The sequence below is a fragment of the Empidonax traillii genome, unplaced genomic scaffold (genome assembly GCF_003031625.1).
Source record: "Empidonax traillii isolate 1590-97213 ecotype Southwest subspecies unplaced genomic scaffold, ASM303162v1 scaffold3058:size15928, whole genome shotgun sequence".
NCBI lineage: Eukaryota > Metazoa > Chordata > Aves > Passeriformes > Tyrannidae > Empidonax > Empidonax traillii.
The window spans coordinates 1-15,928 of NW_020958251.1; the positions used below are offsets into that span (position 1 = coordinate 1).

A 15,928-nucleotide genomic window follows, 5' to 3' on the forward strand; every position below is an offset into this window, starting at 1 on the left:
ATGTCAAGGACTTCTCTTTAATTAGGTATACACTTAAAGAGATGCATCTGTATAATTGTTAGAACACCTGAACATGTAACTAAGTAATGTCACCTTGGATCCACACTCCAGGGTAAGGTGATTTTAAAAAGGCTTCAAGCATTAATCAAGCAGATAACAGATCTCTTCATCCCAGCAGTTGCTTTGCTATCTCGTTATATAGAGGCACGATGATTAACTTCAGTCTTCACAACATCACAAAAACCAATCAACACTTCCTGACACACAGTTTTACTACACTTTAATGCATGACAATAAGACTTGCCCTATAAGGTACTTTATAGGATAAAACATTAGGGGCGCTGTCATTTTTGGAAATCCTTTACATAAAAATGCAGAAGTTTTTAGATTAGAAATAGATTTCTAGGTCCTCACTTTGCATCTTGAGTTTCAGGTCTTCTTAACAGTCTGGTTGTCTTTCTTACTATCATACCTTTCTGAAGTGTGCATTTTAATTTTAAGAAAGAGGATAAAAGGCATTGTCCCAATTTCTCTGTAACAAGCAATCCATTAATATTTTCTATATAACTGTAGTTTATCACAGCAAAAGTTTTTTTCAATTTACATGTGGCATAGTTATGGAAAAAGAAATTAATATAAATATTATTCCTAAATGGTTTCTGTTTCACAAACTTTGATATGATGACTCTTTACTCATTCCTTTGAGCCTTTACACTTTTAAGGATAGGCTTTACGAAGCTTTGGTAAGAATGAGATTATTGGTAAAGAAAATAATCCCCCTTTGTCCTAATTTTAGTCCTAGAAACAAGAAATAAACTGGAGAGGACATCACTAGACACCTGGATAAATGACATTATGATGGATTTAGGTCTTCTTATTTTATTGTGCTGTGCACCTGGAATACTACATTACACACATAACATGGAAGGATTTTCAGCTACCCGTGTTTGTATACTTAGATATGAAAAAACTATCATAACAGACAAACACAGGCTTTTCTTTATGTACAATTTCTTACGAACCTTCAGAGAGTGTCAACCATTACACAGAACACTTCTCATTTTTTAAAAAGGGAGTCAGGCAGGCATTGCTGCTGTTTGGAGGAGTTAGGATGGTGTAGAGAACCAGCACAGGTAGATTAACTGCCTAAAGCACATCAATATTTTGAACCTCAACACCACATCTGAAGGCTAATCCTTATTATGTTTCAGGGAGCAGTTAACAGATTACAGAGCTTCTTCAGCCACACTGTCAGCTCTCCAGGCATGAGCCAGCTCTAGTATGGGAGCTGCACAACTCCCTCTGTGGGAAAAACTCTTCTAATGGGGCTTTTCAGCCGCCTCACTACCAGTCAGAACAGACACGACGGCCCTTGTTTATACAGGCACTGCCCAAGGACCACAAACCTGTGAAACAATTATTCCAGAAGTCACAATCATGTTTCTGTTGAAGCAGAAACTAAACCTGGTTTTCTTGAGTCGCATCTTCTGTGATCTTCCAGTCCCTCTCTTCGTGTCACCACCATACACATCGTACACATCGCCCAGGTTGCACTCCTCACCTCTGTGAGACACTGCATTCCAACCTCACTTCTCTCTCTCTCTCTCTTTACCATTGCTTCTTCTCTTAATCTCTTTACTGCTTTCTTTACTCTCTGCTTTATCTCTTTTGGGTGACTCAAAACTGATGAGTTGTATTTTACTGAGCTGTGGGAGTTGGTGTGTGCTGGGTACTTTGCCGAAACACTTCATCTGAGTTGTATGTTAACTTTTAACTTTTGTCATAATGCCCATTTTCTCACTAAATTAAAAGAAATCTCTTGGGAAACGTACGTGGCATGTTCTCTTTACAAGACCTCAAGCTATTAAGAACCCAAGGCTTTGCAAAAACTAAATTTTGGAGCCTTAAACATAAACAAAACACCTGGGCAAGCACATGGCTTGGACCTGGGGTCTTATGCCACAACATCACTTAACCAAAATTCACTGACAAACACTTCTGTAAATGAGCTCTGAAAAAAACTTTTTATCATGCAGTTCTTATGATTCTTTGTTGGATTGTTGGCTTTGGCTCAGCTCTTCACTGCTCAGTTCACTGTATTACAGCATGGCACATAAATAAGGAGCTTCTTATAGATAAGATTTGTCATAATTAGATTCAGGATACATTTAGAATACAAGGTATCTGTCACAGTAAAACTATTAACTACATCATTCATGATCAGGTTCCTATCTAGGAAGGATTCAGTGTCCTGATTAGAAAGATGAGTTACTATGCACAAAATCCCTCATAACTAACCTAAATCAGGAGGGGGGAAAACCCACAGAATTGAAAAAACAATAAATTAATTAGTGTTGTTTTACTTGCTACTAAGCGTTGCTTTTATTTGCCAAATAACTTAAAAGTGGATCCTAATTATATCTAAATACCGAACTCTAATTCCTATTGATCATCCATTACTCATTTTTACATCGTATTTGAAATGAGATATTTCACCCTAACAATGTAAGGCAGCTCCTCTGATGATCCTCTAACATTTCTGATGATAGGATCTGGAGAAAACTACTTACATGCTTGCTGGCACTACAATGAGAAAATTTAAGTTAACAAGCAGACTGTCAACTTCACGAGTCTTCCTCTTAGCCTAACTGGATTTCCAATATACCCTGACTCCTGAAAACCCTGATGCCTTAGGTATTCATGTGATAAACTGGATTTTTAAATGCATTAATCTGTACTGTAGCAAGAAAAAGCCTTTTTGTAAGTCTGACTCACGGAGTTTGAAAGTGAACATTAAAAGTCAAACCTGACAACACTCCTGACAGTAATTCCAACTATAGGAAGGGACTCAACAAAGGGCAAAAACATGTCACACAAATCACTCCAAATATTGCCACTGCCCTCTGTTCTTTTGCTAAGCCAAAAGGGCAATTTGAGAAAAGATCAGACAACCCCTGCTTGTGGTTTTGGGAGCCTTTGCATCCTACACAGCTCTTTTTCACCTGCCCCATGTATTAGAAGAGAGGGTTTCTCTCAACTGTGGCAAGAAAAAAAGTTTTTCTTAGAAAAAATGGAGTTATTACTGAAATACAGTAGAACAAATCCTTGCAGGTCAAGTAATTATCTTCATCTTACCTTAAGACTGCCTCATTTTCAGTTCAATCATGAAAACCTGCTAAATTCTCTTAGGCAGTAGATTTATAAAGAACACTCACAACTCCAAAAAGGTATGTAGTAACCATTTCCAATTATTTTAACAGATATCACAGAAGATTTTTCAGCTGTTCAGAGATTACCTTCTGGTGCAAATAACCTTCAACAAAACTGTCTACACTCAGATTTCCTTTAGAGAACATGGGCAGGCAAATTTGTAACAATTCAAAGATGAGGTTCATTCCCTCTATGCATAAAATGGTCTTAAAGAAAAAAAAAAAAACCAAAACATTATTTTAAAAATTTACCTATTACTGCACACACACACCCCCCCTGCCCCAGTGGAGCAGTTCCTAGGTTCACTCATTAGTTAATCTTAATGTCTCTGCAATTCTGTTCTGTTCCTAGAATTCAAACATAAAAAGTTCTAGAGGACAATAAATTTTAATTACTGTGACCCTCTGTATTTAGTTAGTATGTAGCCACTAGGAACTAGCCACTTATTTTTTTTCAGCTCCAGCTCGATCCACAAGCTATTATTGGTGTCTGCAACAAAGCCAGGAATTCAGTAATTGAAGTTAAAGCCATGTCATTTAAATCCAGCTGGCACAATCAGAATGATTACTGAGCATGTCTTTCAGAAGAGAAACAAAGCACAGAAAAAAAGAATGAAATAGAAATATACGCTACTTTTTTTTTTTTAGCAAGCATCCACAGACAGAAGACTTGGAAAAAAATTTATACATAACATTTAATTCCCCTTGAGAAAATGAATGTCAAACATCTGAGTGCCATTGGTGTGACCTTCAAATGTATTAAAAAATGGATGACACTGGAATTATATTGTTACAGCAATGAGTTCAGCATTAACATCCACGTGCCTGTGTGAAACAAATCTACATGTATCTACAAACACAACAAAAGTATTTTCATTTTTTCTTTTTTTTTTTTTTAACCAAGAGGTAAATGCAAGAGATAAGATCTTGACACTCAAATACAAAAGTATTCGATAGGTTTTTTTTCCCGTTTTGCTGAATTTCTGCCTCTTAGGTATTTGTGACCATTGCACCAGCATGAGAGAGTAGCCTAGGTAAGTCTTGGATCACACACTGCTTCTGTTACCCAAATACCACACTGAGACTGAGCCTGTCTGTCATCTCACATAAGCATCTCCCTCGTCAGGCAGCAAAGACTGTACACCCAGGCAGGAAATCTACTGCCTCTCCAAAAGCCCTCTCAAATCTTCACATTTCATACCAGAAAAAGCAACAACTTTGGGCATCTTTCAGAAGAAATTTCAAGCATTACATCAGGATAGTCTTTAACAATGTTACATGGCTGGTCTTTCCAGCTTTGACTCAGGTCACCTCAACTGACAATGGACATTTAAACCAGAACTTTAAACTCCTCTATAATGCAAATATACAGGAAAAGAAAATAGAAGTAATTTCTTTCTTCAAGAAAATAGAAGTAATAACATGATTTTGCTCTGGACTGAACGTCAAATTCTACAACCACGCTTTGAGAAATACAAGGTGTCACATTTTACTTCACGTCCAGATCCAAGCAATTGGATTTCCACCCAGGTAATGTCCAAAAGCTCTGATCATGACCTTCACTGGGTGGGAATTTCCCCAAAGCTTTGGCTAGGCACGGAGCATTCCAGTGAGTCTAAAACCTCAAAGTTCATGTTATATGCTGCAGAAGCTCAATGCCTGTCACTTTGACTGAATTTACCAACCCCTCAAACTAAAAACGCTATTTACACCTAAAACTGACAGGCAAAAAAAAAAATAACATGAATCCAAAATGTCCTTGATCCCGCTTGTCTGTGTTAGTAACAAAGATGTAAGGCATTATCTTCAAACTTATAAATCCATCAGTGTCATGAACTAAACAAGTCCAACAGACTTATGGCTTCATGTACAGCCAACAGAAATAAAAGAGAAGCTTTCCACTGAAGTCTTTTGCCTGATGCCTGTTAATCCCCTTCACACAAGACAGTTTGTCTGTGGACACAGTCCTGGAGGAGGAGAAAGCCATTTGGCCTGTTTTATGTACAACTGCACAACGGTGCCTAAGGAAAAATTCACCACATCCACTTAATTCAGCTTTTTTAGGTGGTCTCAGGAGAGCAGTTTGAAAAGGTTCACAAAGACAATGATATCCATTAATCAGCCTATTTTGCAAAACCCATCCAAGTGCCAGAGTACAATTGTCTTCACCTATCTGGTGATCAAAGTTCAGGTACTAGTATTCCTTTTTCTGGGTTGTTTTGGTTTTTTTTTTTCACTCCCTCTCCCCACCTCCCCCCCAGGGGGATAAAATTTAAAATTTTAGATCCTCAAGCACCAACAAACTGTATTTTGAAGGCACACAGGCCATTTTGTTAAATGCACCTCTAACTGACCCTGATTTCTCTTCATGAATCTAACACATAATGCTGATTTTTCTATAAAGCAATTCTTAGGACCTACTTCAAAGATGAATTTATAAATACTGTTTCTTTTCTTACCTGTAACTGAACAACCTAACCAGTTACATTTCTGTAAAAACCGAATAACTTCACAGACTTCAGTTAACTAATGTGGGATTGACTCAATAATTAACACGGACAAATTAATGAATCAAGTTAGCAAAGGGCTACTATTTAAATATTTTCTTTTCTCTTCAAAGAGCATAGCTGTAGTCAGAAGAGAACAGAACATCCATGCTGAAATTTAATACAATTTTGAGCCCTCCACATATCTTTCAGGTTAAAACTAAGTAATGTGGATGAAAAACAGTGCATCGCTTACCATGAAAAAAAATTACTGCTGCCATACATAAATATGCAATAATATCAGCATGTGTAAGCAATTAGTAAAAAATAGAGCAGGATATTTAAAAAAAAAAAAAATTGAAGGAAATTGTAACATTAAAATCTTCTACTATCTGTGCTTGCTCACCCAAGGAAACCATTTACACCTGGAGATTGCAGTAGCTTCTGCTGGAACTTACTGAGACACACGATTTTCTTGTTTATTCTCCATGCCAAACTTTTGGTCTGTGTGCCATGATTTTGGAACATTTGGTTTGGAGGAAGTACCAATTTCGCTACTTCCAGTAGATACCTCTTTAGGAGACCTTGAGAAGCCTCTCATCTATCACATAACTTGAAGGAAAAAAATCAATGCTAAAACATGTGAGAGGCGAGCAGAAATAGCTTTTTGGAAGCATCTCTCTTTCATTCTGCGTGGAGATATGATTTCTAGTTTGATGCTTCATCACCTGGGAGCAAAAAGATCTTTCCCAGCAGTGCTGCAAGGTGCAGCAATATCTGTGTGTCTGTAAGGGTGAGGCAGATGGCCACAGAAATTCAAAATTACTTGAGCTTGGAACATGCTAGTTACTACTCACGAGTGTATTTACAGATCCAACTTGCAGTTGCAAGAATGGGATTATTCTAAGAATAATTCCTACTTTCTGTGACTTAATTACAGTATCAGAGTGACAGTAATTCAGGTACAAATATCAAACATGCCTACTGGCTGCACTTGTTCCTTTTTCTTTCTCCCTCCCAAAAAGGATTGGAATCCTTTTTATAAGTATAAATCTACAGCAAATATATAAGAATACCCCAAAACAAGAACAACAACAGAGCTGCAGGCAAAATAACACTGAATAACATGACTACACAAGAATAATAACTGAATAATAACAACTTCAAAGGCATTCGAAATACAGGCCTCTAAGTGACTGCATTATGAAAGACTGCTATGGGAAAAGGATACACCGAATGTACGACACTTCTCTGTCTTTAATCCCCATTTACTGGTAGTCTGAAAGGTGAGACGGTATCAGGAAATTTATGACAGCACACTTTTCTTTAGTTCAGGGTACATATGGCCCTTCCACTCTTAAATACTGCAAGTGTAACTGAATAATCATTGATTTTCATTATTTCAGTTCAGACAGCAACTTACCTAAAAATGGATCACCATATTCTGTATTAGACAACTTAAGCAAGTTGTTTTCCAAAGTCTCCACCACTTTAGCTGTAATAAAGGCAACATTCATATCAGCATTCCGATGTATTTTGTAACTAAAAGATATACTTTCTGAAGTTGTTTTAAAACTTTTACACTGAAAATTTTGAAGAGCACTTTCCACTGGTAGAAAAAATAACAAGGTCACTGTAATGAAGAATTCCACTCTATTCCTGAGAGAATTTTATCTTGGTAAAATAATAGATTTCTAGAGTAATAATTAGTGTCTTATGTCTATCAACATTAAGGAAAGAGAGTTATCAAAATCTAGTAGCAAAAGTCAGATAAAGGTTCACACACAGCTGGGCAAGAGTGGATGGCAGTAGCTGGCCACAGGCAACACACAGTGACTGAGATCTCCAACTGGACTAGTTTCTCTGATAAGGCATGTTTGTCTATTAAATCAGAAATCCTAAAAAAAAACCCAACTAGTTCCTTATTCCAGTACAAACACAAATTCAGAGGGATTTTCTGCCTTCGCTCTCATTTTCTCCATACCACTCTTCCCTGGTTCTGCCACTGATGAATGAATGCATCTGTTCCTACATGTTCTTACTTAAAGACAGCTTTTGCCAGAAGCCTACAATTTATTTTTTCTCCCTCTCCTAGGACAGACCACAGAAACCTTCACGCTCTTCCCCAGCACACCTGAGCACTTTCTTGTCTTGTTTCCAGTGAGAAGGAAATAATATCCTAACTGAGAAAAGCAGAATAAAAATAATTTAAAGCCTCACTTCGGACATAATGAGGATTCACTCAAGAACCTGGTACTACGATACGTGTAGGTGTTTTGTGCAAAAACATTTCTCCAGTAAACTGCGGATACCCAAACAAGTCAAAGCTTAGCAGTGTTGGAACAATCTCCTGAGAGAGAAAAGCCTCCTACCTCGTTCTGACACCACATCCACCGTCGCTGTCGATGTCCCTGCACTGAGAGGCTGTGGCTGGACACGGTTTGGCTGCAGGAATGAGGAATGCTTGCTCAGGCTCTGAGGATGTGTTTGGCTCTGGACCAGGCATGGCATAGATCTTCTAGAAGGTTTTAATGGATGGTCTTTCACTGTTTCACTCTTGCTTGTATTCATACCTGGAAAAAAGCCAGAAGAAAAATGAAATAATAAGCTCTACCATGTTAGGCCACGACAAAGAAAGATAGCTAATTATGAAACCACTTCATAAGCAACCCTCTTACTAAACAAAAATGTTTTGTCACACTATAAGGTTTGAAGAGTTTAAAAAAAAACAAGCAAACAAAAAACCCCAAACAAAACAAAACACACAAAAAAACCCAACAACAAAAAAGCAAAACTAAAATACAGATGCCAAAGGTATGACATTCTGTAAAATACTTACGTTTTCCTTACAAAAATTTTCCCTTCACCATTATGGAAACATTAATGCTCTTAATACTTCTACCTCTGGGGTAACCTTTGTGAAAAAACATCGTAGAAGCACTAACAAACGTGTCAAAAAACCCCCAACATTCCAAAGTCAGCTGGAACAAAACAGCTGGCACAACACTTTGGAAAAAGCCCCACTCTTAAGAGGTGTTTCTGAGATAGGAAGAAACTAAGTAGCTTTCCTCAGTGATTGGGAGAAGCAAAAGTGAGAAAAATCCAAAACAGAGAACCATACAGGCTGCTACGAAGAAAACCAACTCCCTCCCTCCCAGGCAGATCCAGTGAATACAGTCCGAAGCCAACATCAGAAATCTTTGCTACTTCCTTGTCCAGATGCCTCAGGTGATTCCATCAAGAATTAATGCCCTGTGACCTCTGAGAGACTGCTGCCTCTCCTGTCAAAGGGAATGCTGTGGAAAGACACCACAGAAGAAAAAAAATGCAGCCTGCAAAATGTCTGGGATGTCTCGATGAACAAGGATATACACACAGATTAGGATTAAAAATACATTAATATTGCCCTCTGCCAAAAATTAAAGGTGCAGCAACAGAATAACAGATAGAGTTGGGTGCCCCCCCAACAAAGGAACCCACAGGTGCCCGTGAGCTTTATCGTGCAAAGGGTCAGCAGTTCACCCAGGGCTCAATCTGCAGCTGCACACCGAGCTACCTGCACTAAAAGTATTCTTCAGCGTCTTCGTAAATGTTCTGGAGGGTTTTAATGATCAATTTCCTCAGCAGGGATAGGCTGTCAGTAACTACGGACCCCACTGCATAATTATTTCACGTTGCCAAAAAGAAATGTTTCTCACTTCTGTGCTGGAGTCACTGTGTGTAGCAAGATGAATCACCTATTACCCAAGAAATTTACAGTAATGGAAGTAACACGCTGCCATTCAATTTTAACCACAATTTAAGTGATACGTGTAGAAAAAAAGAGTATGATTTTTTTGTGATGAGGCACTGCCTCAATTTAAAAGAAAATTGTTCCTCCCCCTTTTGCTCTCTCTCTGTGTATTCCCCTGGGTCATTTCAAACGGATTACTTAACACCACGCTGCTTCTGCCTGAAGAACGTGAGTCACAGCAAGGTAACCTCAGAGCAGATTCGCTGTCAGGCAGAGGTGTGACCTTCACGATTAAAATTTACCAAGTTAATTCATCCTCTGCTACTGTGTCAGAGGACTGTTTTACCATATGCTGGTTTTGGTGGCATTTGCTGTTGCATGCCAGTGCTCACCCAGCTCTGGCACACCTGTGGCTGACATCATCAACCGGGTCACTAAACTGATTTTTTATTCCTTCCTCACTTGGCCACAGGGGTGTTTTCTAGACTGTATCTCTCCCACTAAAACTTTACTCCACAGACCTTGATTGTTCAGGGATATTTGGATGTGCAATACTTGATATGTATACACTTAGCTAAAAAAAAAAAAAAATATATATTTCTTTTTAGAACTGTATTTATTTGTTTTTTCCCTGCAAAATATTCCTCTGGCAGTTAGCACGAGCACGGAAACGATTATAGCATGAATATAGAAGTTCCTCATATTGGCAAAAAAGGTAATTAAAGTTTACAGTTTAATCAGATCCTGCCTGTTATATTTTATCACTTCTGCCTTGGCAGGGTCTCTTTCCAAGGGGATGCTGGGGATTCCTGTTATTGAGGCAAATCCCTCCATGGCTCAAAGCCAGAACAGACAGCTGTACTACATCTCAGAGCTTCCTGACAGAGCAGGCAGGAAAGATGGAGCTTCTCTGATTGTGAAATTGGTGTGCACAATTTAAAGCCTGCCCAACGTTATGCTGATCTAGAAGGACTCTATATGAAGCCAGCTCTCACAGGTCTCCACATTTTGGCCATGAGAAAAATAAAGGAAAAAATTTTTTATGCCTCATTCTGTGAAATGCAGACAGAGTGGATCATTTCAGTACTAGCAAGAAAAAAAAAAGCCTTTTATTTGCTCCTAACTTTAGCTGAAAAAAAGTGTATGCTAACCCAATGCTAATACACTCTAACTCCTTTTATTCTGGGTTTCTACACTCATGTCATCACAAGTGTGATTGAAAAAAATACCTTCTTATTTGTAAAAAAACTTTTGTAAAGCCTTTGCCTTCACATACCCTGTATCACCACCTAAAATGTCATTCAGAAAACACACTGAATATCAATAATATACTTGATAAATACCGAATGTTTCTGTCAATGGCATCATAACAATCAGAATCTTTAATCACATAAATTCTGAAGAAAAGCTTGCAACACTTTCCATGACATTTAGGTTAAATGTGAAAACATTTTCACAGTGCCAAGTGTGAAAGCTCAGTTTGGGAGACCATTTAGTTTTCAATACTCAGTGGATGTAACAAATCCTGTTAAAGAATAAGCTCACTCTGATTGGCAGCTGCATTCTACAAAACAAAACCTTAATGTAGGATAATTACTCTATTAAATTCTGAAAAACCTTAACTAAGAGATACTTAACAACGAATAATAACTTATTTTGTTAAGAGCAGATGTTTTCTTATCTATTTGTAAGACCTCGACACATACAAAGGGTATTGATTTCCACATATTAGACCTGTATTTGAGTAAGTCATCCATACTTCCCTTTTTTTATATAAAATATAATACTGGATAACCTCTATCTTCATTTTCTATTCCTACAGGGGAAAAAAAATCCCACCACGGCATCAAGTGTTGTAATTATATTAAGACTCTTTCAAAGTCTTATTATTAGCTGGAAAAAACTAATCAAACCTTTTCTTCAGAAGAAAAAGAAAACACGAGCCACCCACTAAATATGGCTGAAAGGAGCCAAGGAAAGACAAAGGAACTGATGGGATTATCTGAAAGTTCTCCCAGAAAACACAGACACACAGAGGCACACAGACACGACAAGGCTTAAAATAATTAATTAATTCGATTTTAAAAATTGTTATTAAATAAGTCAATTCAATTAGTGATTTAAACACTGCAACCCGGTATAACAGTTTTCAGAGCTGGTGATGTTTTTCCCCACAGGTCTTGTAAAGAGTATGTAACATTTTGTGCAAGCTTCAGTTTCTAATTCTTATTTTATAGTACCTCATCCATCAGATCAAGAGAAAGCTATTACTGCACTTAAATAGTCCATAGATTTTTATACTGGATCACCTCTGTTGTGTTGTGGTTTTTTTAAATTTATTTTTCTGATGAGCTATCTAGAAAGCACTTCAGCATAGCACTATAAGGAAGGCATAATGGAACCCTATCAATATTTCAGCTTTTTCCTCTGACTTGACAATAGAGCAGCACTCAACATTCCATGAGCACTCCAGCAGCCACAAAAACAGAAGATTAGAAGTCCCATTAGCCATTTTGGCTATAGGCCTTTCATGGACAATTATTTAATTTATAAACAGCTGCCCTTTGCAAAAATAAAAATCCCTCAGACACTGTTTTTCCCAGGAAAAGTTCCAACTTCCGTGCTGAAATGCTTGTTGTTGGCCAGCACTCAATTCAGTGAGATACTCAGCACTCAGGACCTGCACACTCTAGTGCAGTGATGATTTCACTTTTCCTTCCAGCTCACTGCTAAAAATACCAGCTAGGGTTAAAAGTGATCCCTGGAGAACTCGACTGGAAAAGAAAACTCACCAGTAACTGCTTTCCTATTTTTAAGTTTTATATTTGTGTTTGGGATGGCATTTGATATCCCCATCAATTCAGAATTCTATTTGCTCTCCAGAGACATCATCTTCACCCAGGGATTCCCAGCTGCGCCAGGGGAAACAAACCAAAAGTGTGAAAAAAAAATCTAAGTATTTAAAGAAGGCTGAAGACATTCCTTTCATTTAAATACTCCAGTGCTTTGACAGAGAATGAGAAACGACATCACTTCCAAAATTTACCTCTCACACTCCAGCCAGTGAAACCAAGTCCTATTTCCTTGTAGAAGTAGCAGGAAATTCAGCTGCCAGAATTAAGGAATCACTTGGAAGCTGCTCAAACCTCTCCTTCTAAATACAGCACGAGGTTGGCCTTGCTCTCATATGGTGCCTATGTGTCTATTGTGTCCTGTAATGATCAGCTGGAAAATTAAAGTGAAGTCTATTCCTTTAAAAACTCTTACCTGGATAGAAATTACATAATTAACTGACAGGATGAGAGAAATAAAATTAGAAAGTATAAATATGTTTCATCTTTCCTTGCCTCTGTCTTCAATACTGATGACAGATTAAGGGGGTCCCAGTGTCCTAAGCTGGAGAACAAAGGCCTTGAGAATGATCAGCTCCCAGCTGACCCTGAACTTGTGTGGGATCTGCTGCTCCAGATGTATCCCTATGGGGCCTGATGGGATTCCCCTGAGGATACTCAGGGCCGGCTGATGTCATTTTGAGGCCTCTCTCAATGATTTCTGAATGCTCTTGGGCATCTGGAGAGGTCCCCACTGACTGAAATGCTGTCTCAGTTTTCAAGAAGGGCAAGAAGAATGACCCTGGAAACTACAGGGCTGTCAATCTCACTTCAGTGACTCGTAAAATTGTTCAGGATATTATTCAGGGAGGTAATGAAAAGACCTGAAGGATGACACAGTCATCAGTCACAGCCAGCACAGCTTCTCGGGAGGGCAAAGTCCTGCTTACCACACTGATTTCTTTCCATGATAAAGTAACCCAGCTAATTGACCAAGGGAAGCCAGCTGATGAAATCTCTTTGGATTCCAGTGAAGCTTTCAATATTGTCTCTCACAGTGTCCACTGTACAGCTAGATAAACACTGGGTCACACAAAAATTCTGGTACCCACCTTTCCTTTTTTCTCCAAATACACCGTTTTGGCCTTTTGGTGTTTTGCTTTCTTTAAAGAGACTGAACTGCTAGTGATTAATGACTCAAACATTAGACCACCTGTATATATACATATATATATATTCTATAACATTTAAGGTCCATTACATGGAAACACGATTAGAAATCTATTTTGAGATTTAGGGGGGAAATAAAGGCATTTATCTCATGGAATCTCTAAGCACTCCTATTCCACCTTGTGCACACAGAACTAGATAAAAAACAAAGGCTCCTTTTACGCTGGGGCTGTGTCTTGGCCGCAAGAGCTCTTGGGTTTTGAGGCCCCTATAGGACATGGATTGCATATGACACTAAAGAACTGTTAGTAATCCCAAGCAACACCTACTGCATTACCTACTTTGGAGTCGTTATGAATCAGCTAATTCTTGAAAATAGCAGTTTTTTCACATCCTCACCTTTTCTTACTTCATCCAATTTCCTTGATTATCTAATACAGGACACAGTTCTGTCTGTATATCTGATTGAGAGCCGCTTTAAGACTTCATTTTCTCATCATCTACACAAGGAAATCACTTTTAAGAAAACAGATTTTAGTTTACAGATTTTGAAAAAACATCAAAATTGAAAGGAAAACTAATTTTTTTTTCCCTACGAAAACTGTAATCAAATTAAATCCAAGATGTTGTTCTTAGTACTGCATCACTAAGGACAGATTTAAAATGTTAAATACTGTTCACTTGGTACATAACATGAGATTATCTCATGATCACTCTTACTAACAAAATTATACACTTTGCTTACATTACCCATGTTAGTGAGATGCCCATTAGGCATTTTTAAGTGTCCATTGTTATTTGCAAATAACAGCCAAAACTTTCGATCTTTGCTGACCAAGGTGGGAGAAATACCATTTTTAAAGTAAGGAACAGTTCACACAAGCAGAGTGCATTTTTTTTTTTTTTGCCACGGGGGCCTTCTTACCCTTAAAAGCACAGTTAAGAAAAGGAAATAGCTTTTAAATATGGATTACAATCTGAAGCTTTATGCAATACCTTCTATAAAATGTATCTCAGTGAATACTTGGCCTTACATAAAATAAAGTCTAATTTTAACAGAAGGCAATTGGTGCCTGGCTAATCAATAATACCTGCACGCAAATAAAGCAAAATATTTTTGTCCTTAATTGAACATGGGAATTAGAAGGCTTCAGAAGGCTGCTGACTAGTCTGGAAAATCTCCAGAGCTGTTGTAAACATATCTGCCAAAAAAACCACTAGAAAACCAACAAAACATTCCGTTTTCTCCCCCAAACCCAACAACTCATTGAATCTCTGGGAAGGCTGTATGACCTCATCAAAGCAGCCTATTCCCCAGGCCTCACTCTTGGAATCCTTCAGAAAATGCTTTCTCACAGCAGCCTCAGGAGACTGGCACTGGTAAAATTGAGTTGATTTAGCAACAACATAATGAGGTTACGGAAAAGGAAGACAGTGCAATATTGCCTTTTAATAGAGCAAGATAGGGCTTAAATGCACTAAGCACGAAATAAATAAGCATCAAGGGTTTTGACCTAGGTTATAACATCTATTTGCTAGCCAAACAAAAGAGGAAACAACTGGAGTGAGCAGCCCAAGGAGGCATAAAACTCAAAGATGTTGGGGCCTTCTCTCATTTGTACATCCAAGTGGCTCCATTCCCTTTTCACCTTAGGAGATGAAAAGCCTGATAGCAAACAGCTCCTCTCTGAGAAAGATGGATTGTGAAATGTCTTTATTCACATTCTATATTCTGTCGTGGCTGGGCAAGGTAGAAGTCAGCAAGTTAGAAGTGGGGTCCTATGACCTCATTCTGATGATAACTGATGCAACAATAAAGATGGTCAGCTAAGAGGAAAGACACACCCAGCTGTGTTGTTTTGTGGACTTAAATAAAAAGTCAGTAGGAATACAAAGACAAAGTTCTGGTTTTCCTCAGCTTTCTGCACTTGTCTCTGCAGAACTACATATAAAACCCATCTGAGATCTGCTTCTGGTAAGCAGGATAATGCATTGTACAGAGCAAATCAGAGTTTAAAAGAGCTGCTCAGTCAGCAGAGCAGTAAAAAAACAATATTCCTCAGACTTGTGTGCAAACCTACGTGAGGGAACTGGACAACAAAACAAGCAACCTGCCAGATTACTTCAACTTGGATTTCAGTTCCAGAAACTGATCCAAAATTAGGAATCACTGGTTAATAATGACAAACACACCCCAAGCACGGTGCTGCTTCAAGTCTTGCCCTGAACAGTGCTTAGGCATTTCCCTACTTCCAAAAAAAAAAAAAAGAAGTCGCTTATTTTGGTCACTGTATATTCAGTCATGACCAAAAAACCCTTAACCCTAATCCCTCTCCTTGATGCCTGCAAAACTCCAGGGGAGAACTGCTGGCAGGCAGAAAGTGCTCAGGACAATGACCTGGCTAAGGCTTACAGTATTTCCACGGGAAAAGTGCTGCAGTGGAACTAATTAAAGAACTGAATTCCTGCCAGAATAGATTGGGGGGGGGGGGGGAAAAT

General features: G+C 38.3%; 1 protein-coding gene across 1 annotated transcript; it reads right to left on the reverse strand.

The window, feature by feature from the left end:
* Positions 1-7,118: 7,118 nt before the first annotated feature.
* On the reverse strand, positions 7,119-9,260 carry LOC114072357 (anoctamin-3-like; the record flags this gene model as incomplete). Its single annotated transcript, XM_027910262.1, has 3 exons — positions 9,252-9,260; positions 8,068-8,268; positions 7,119-7,190 (listed from the first exon to the last, which is right to left on the reverse strand). Coding segments are annotated over exons 2-3 (271 nt in total), but the record flags the coding sequence as incomplete, so codon positions are not given.
* Positions 9,261-15,928: the final 6,668 nt, after the last annotated feature.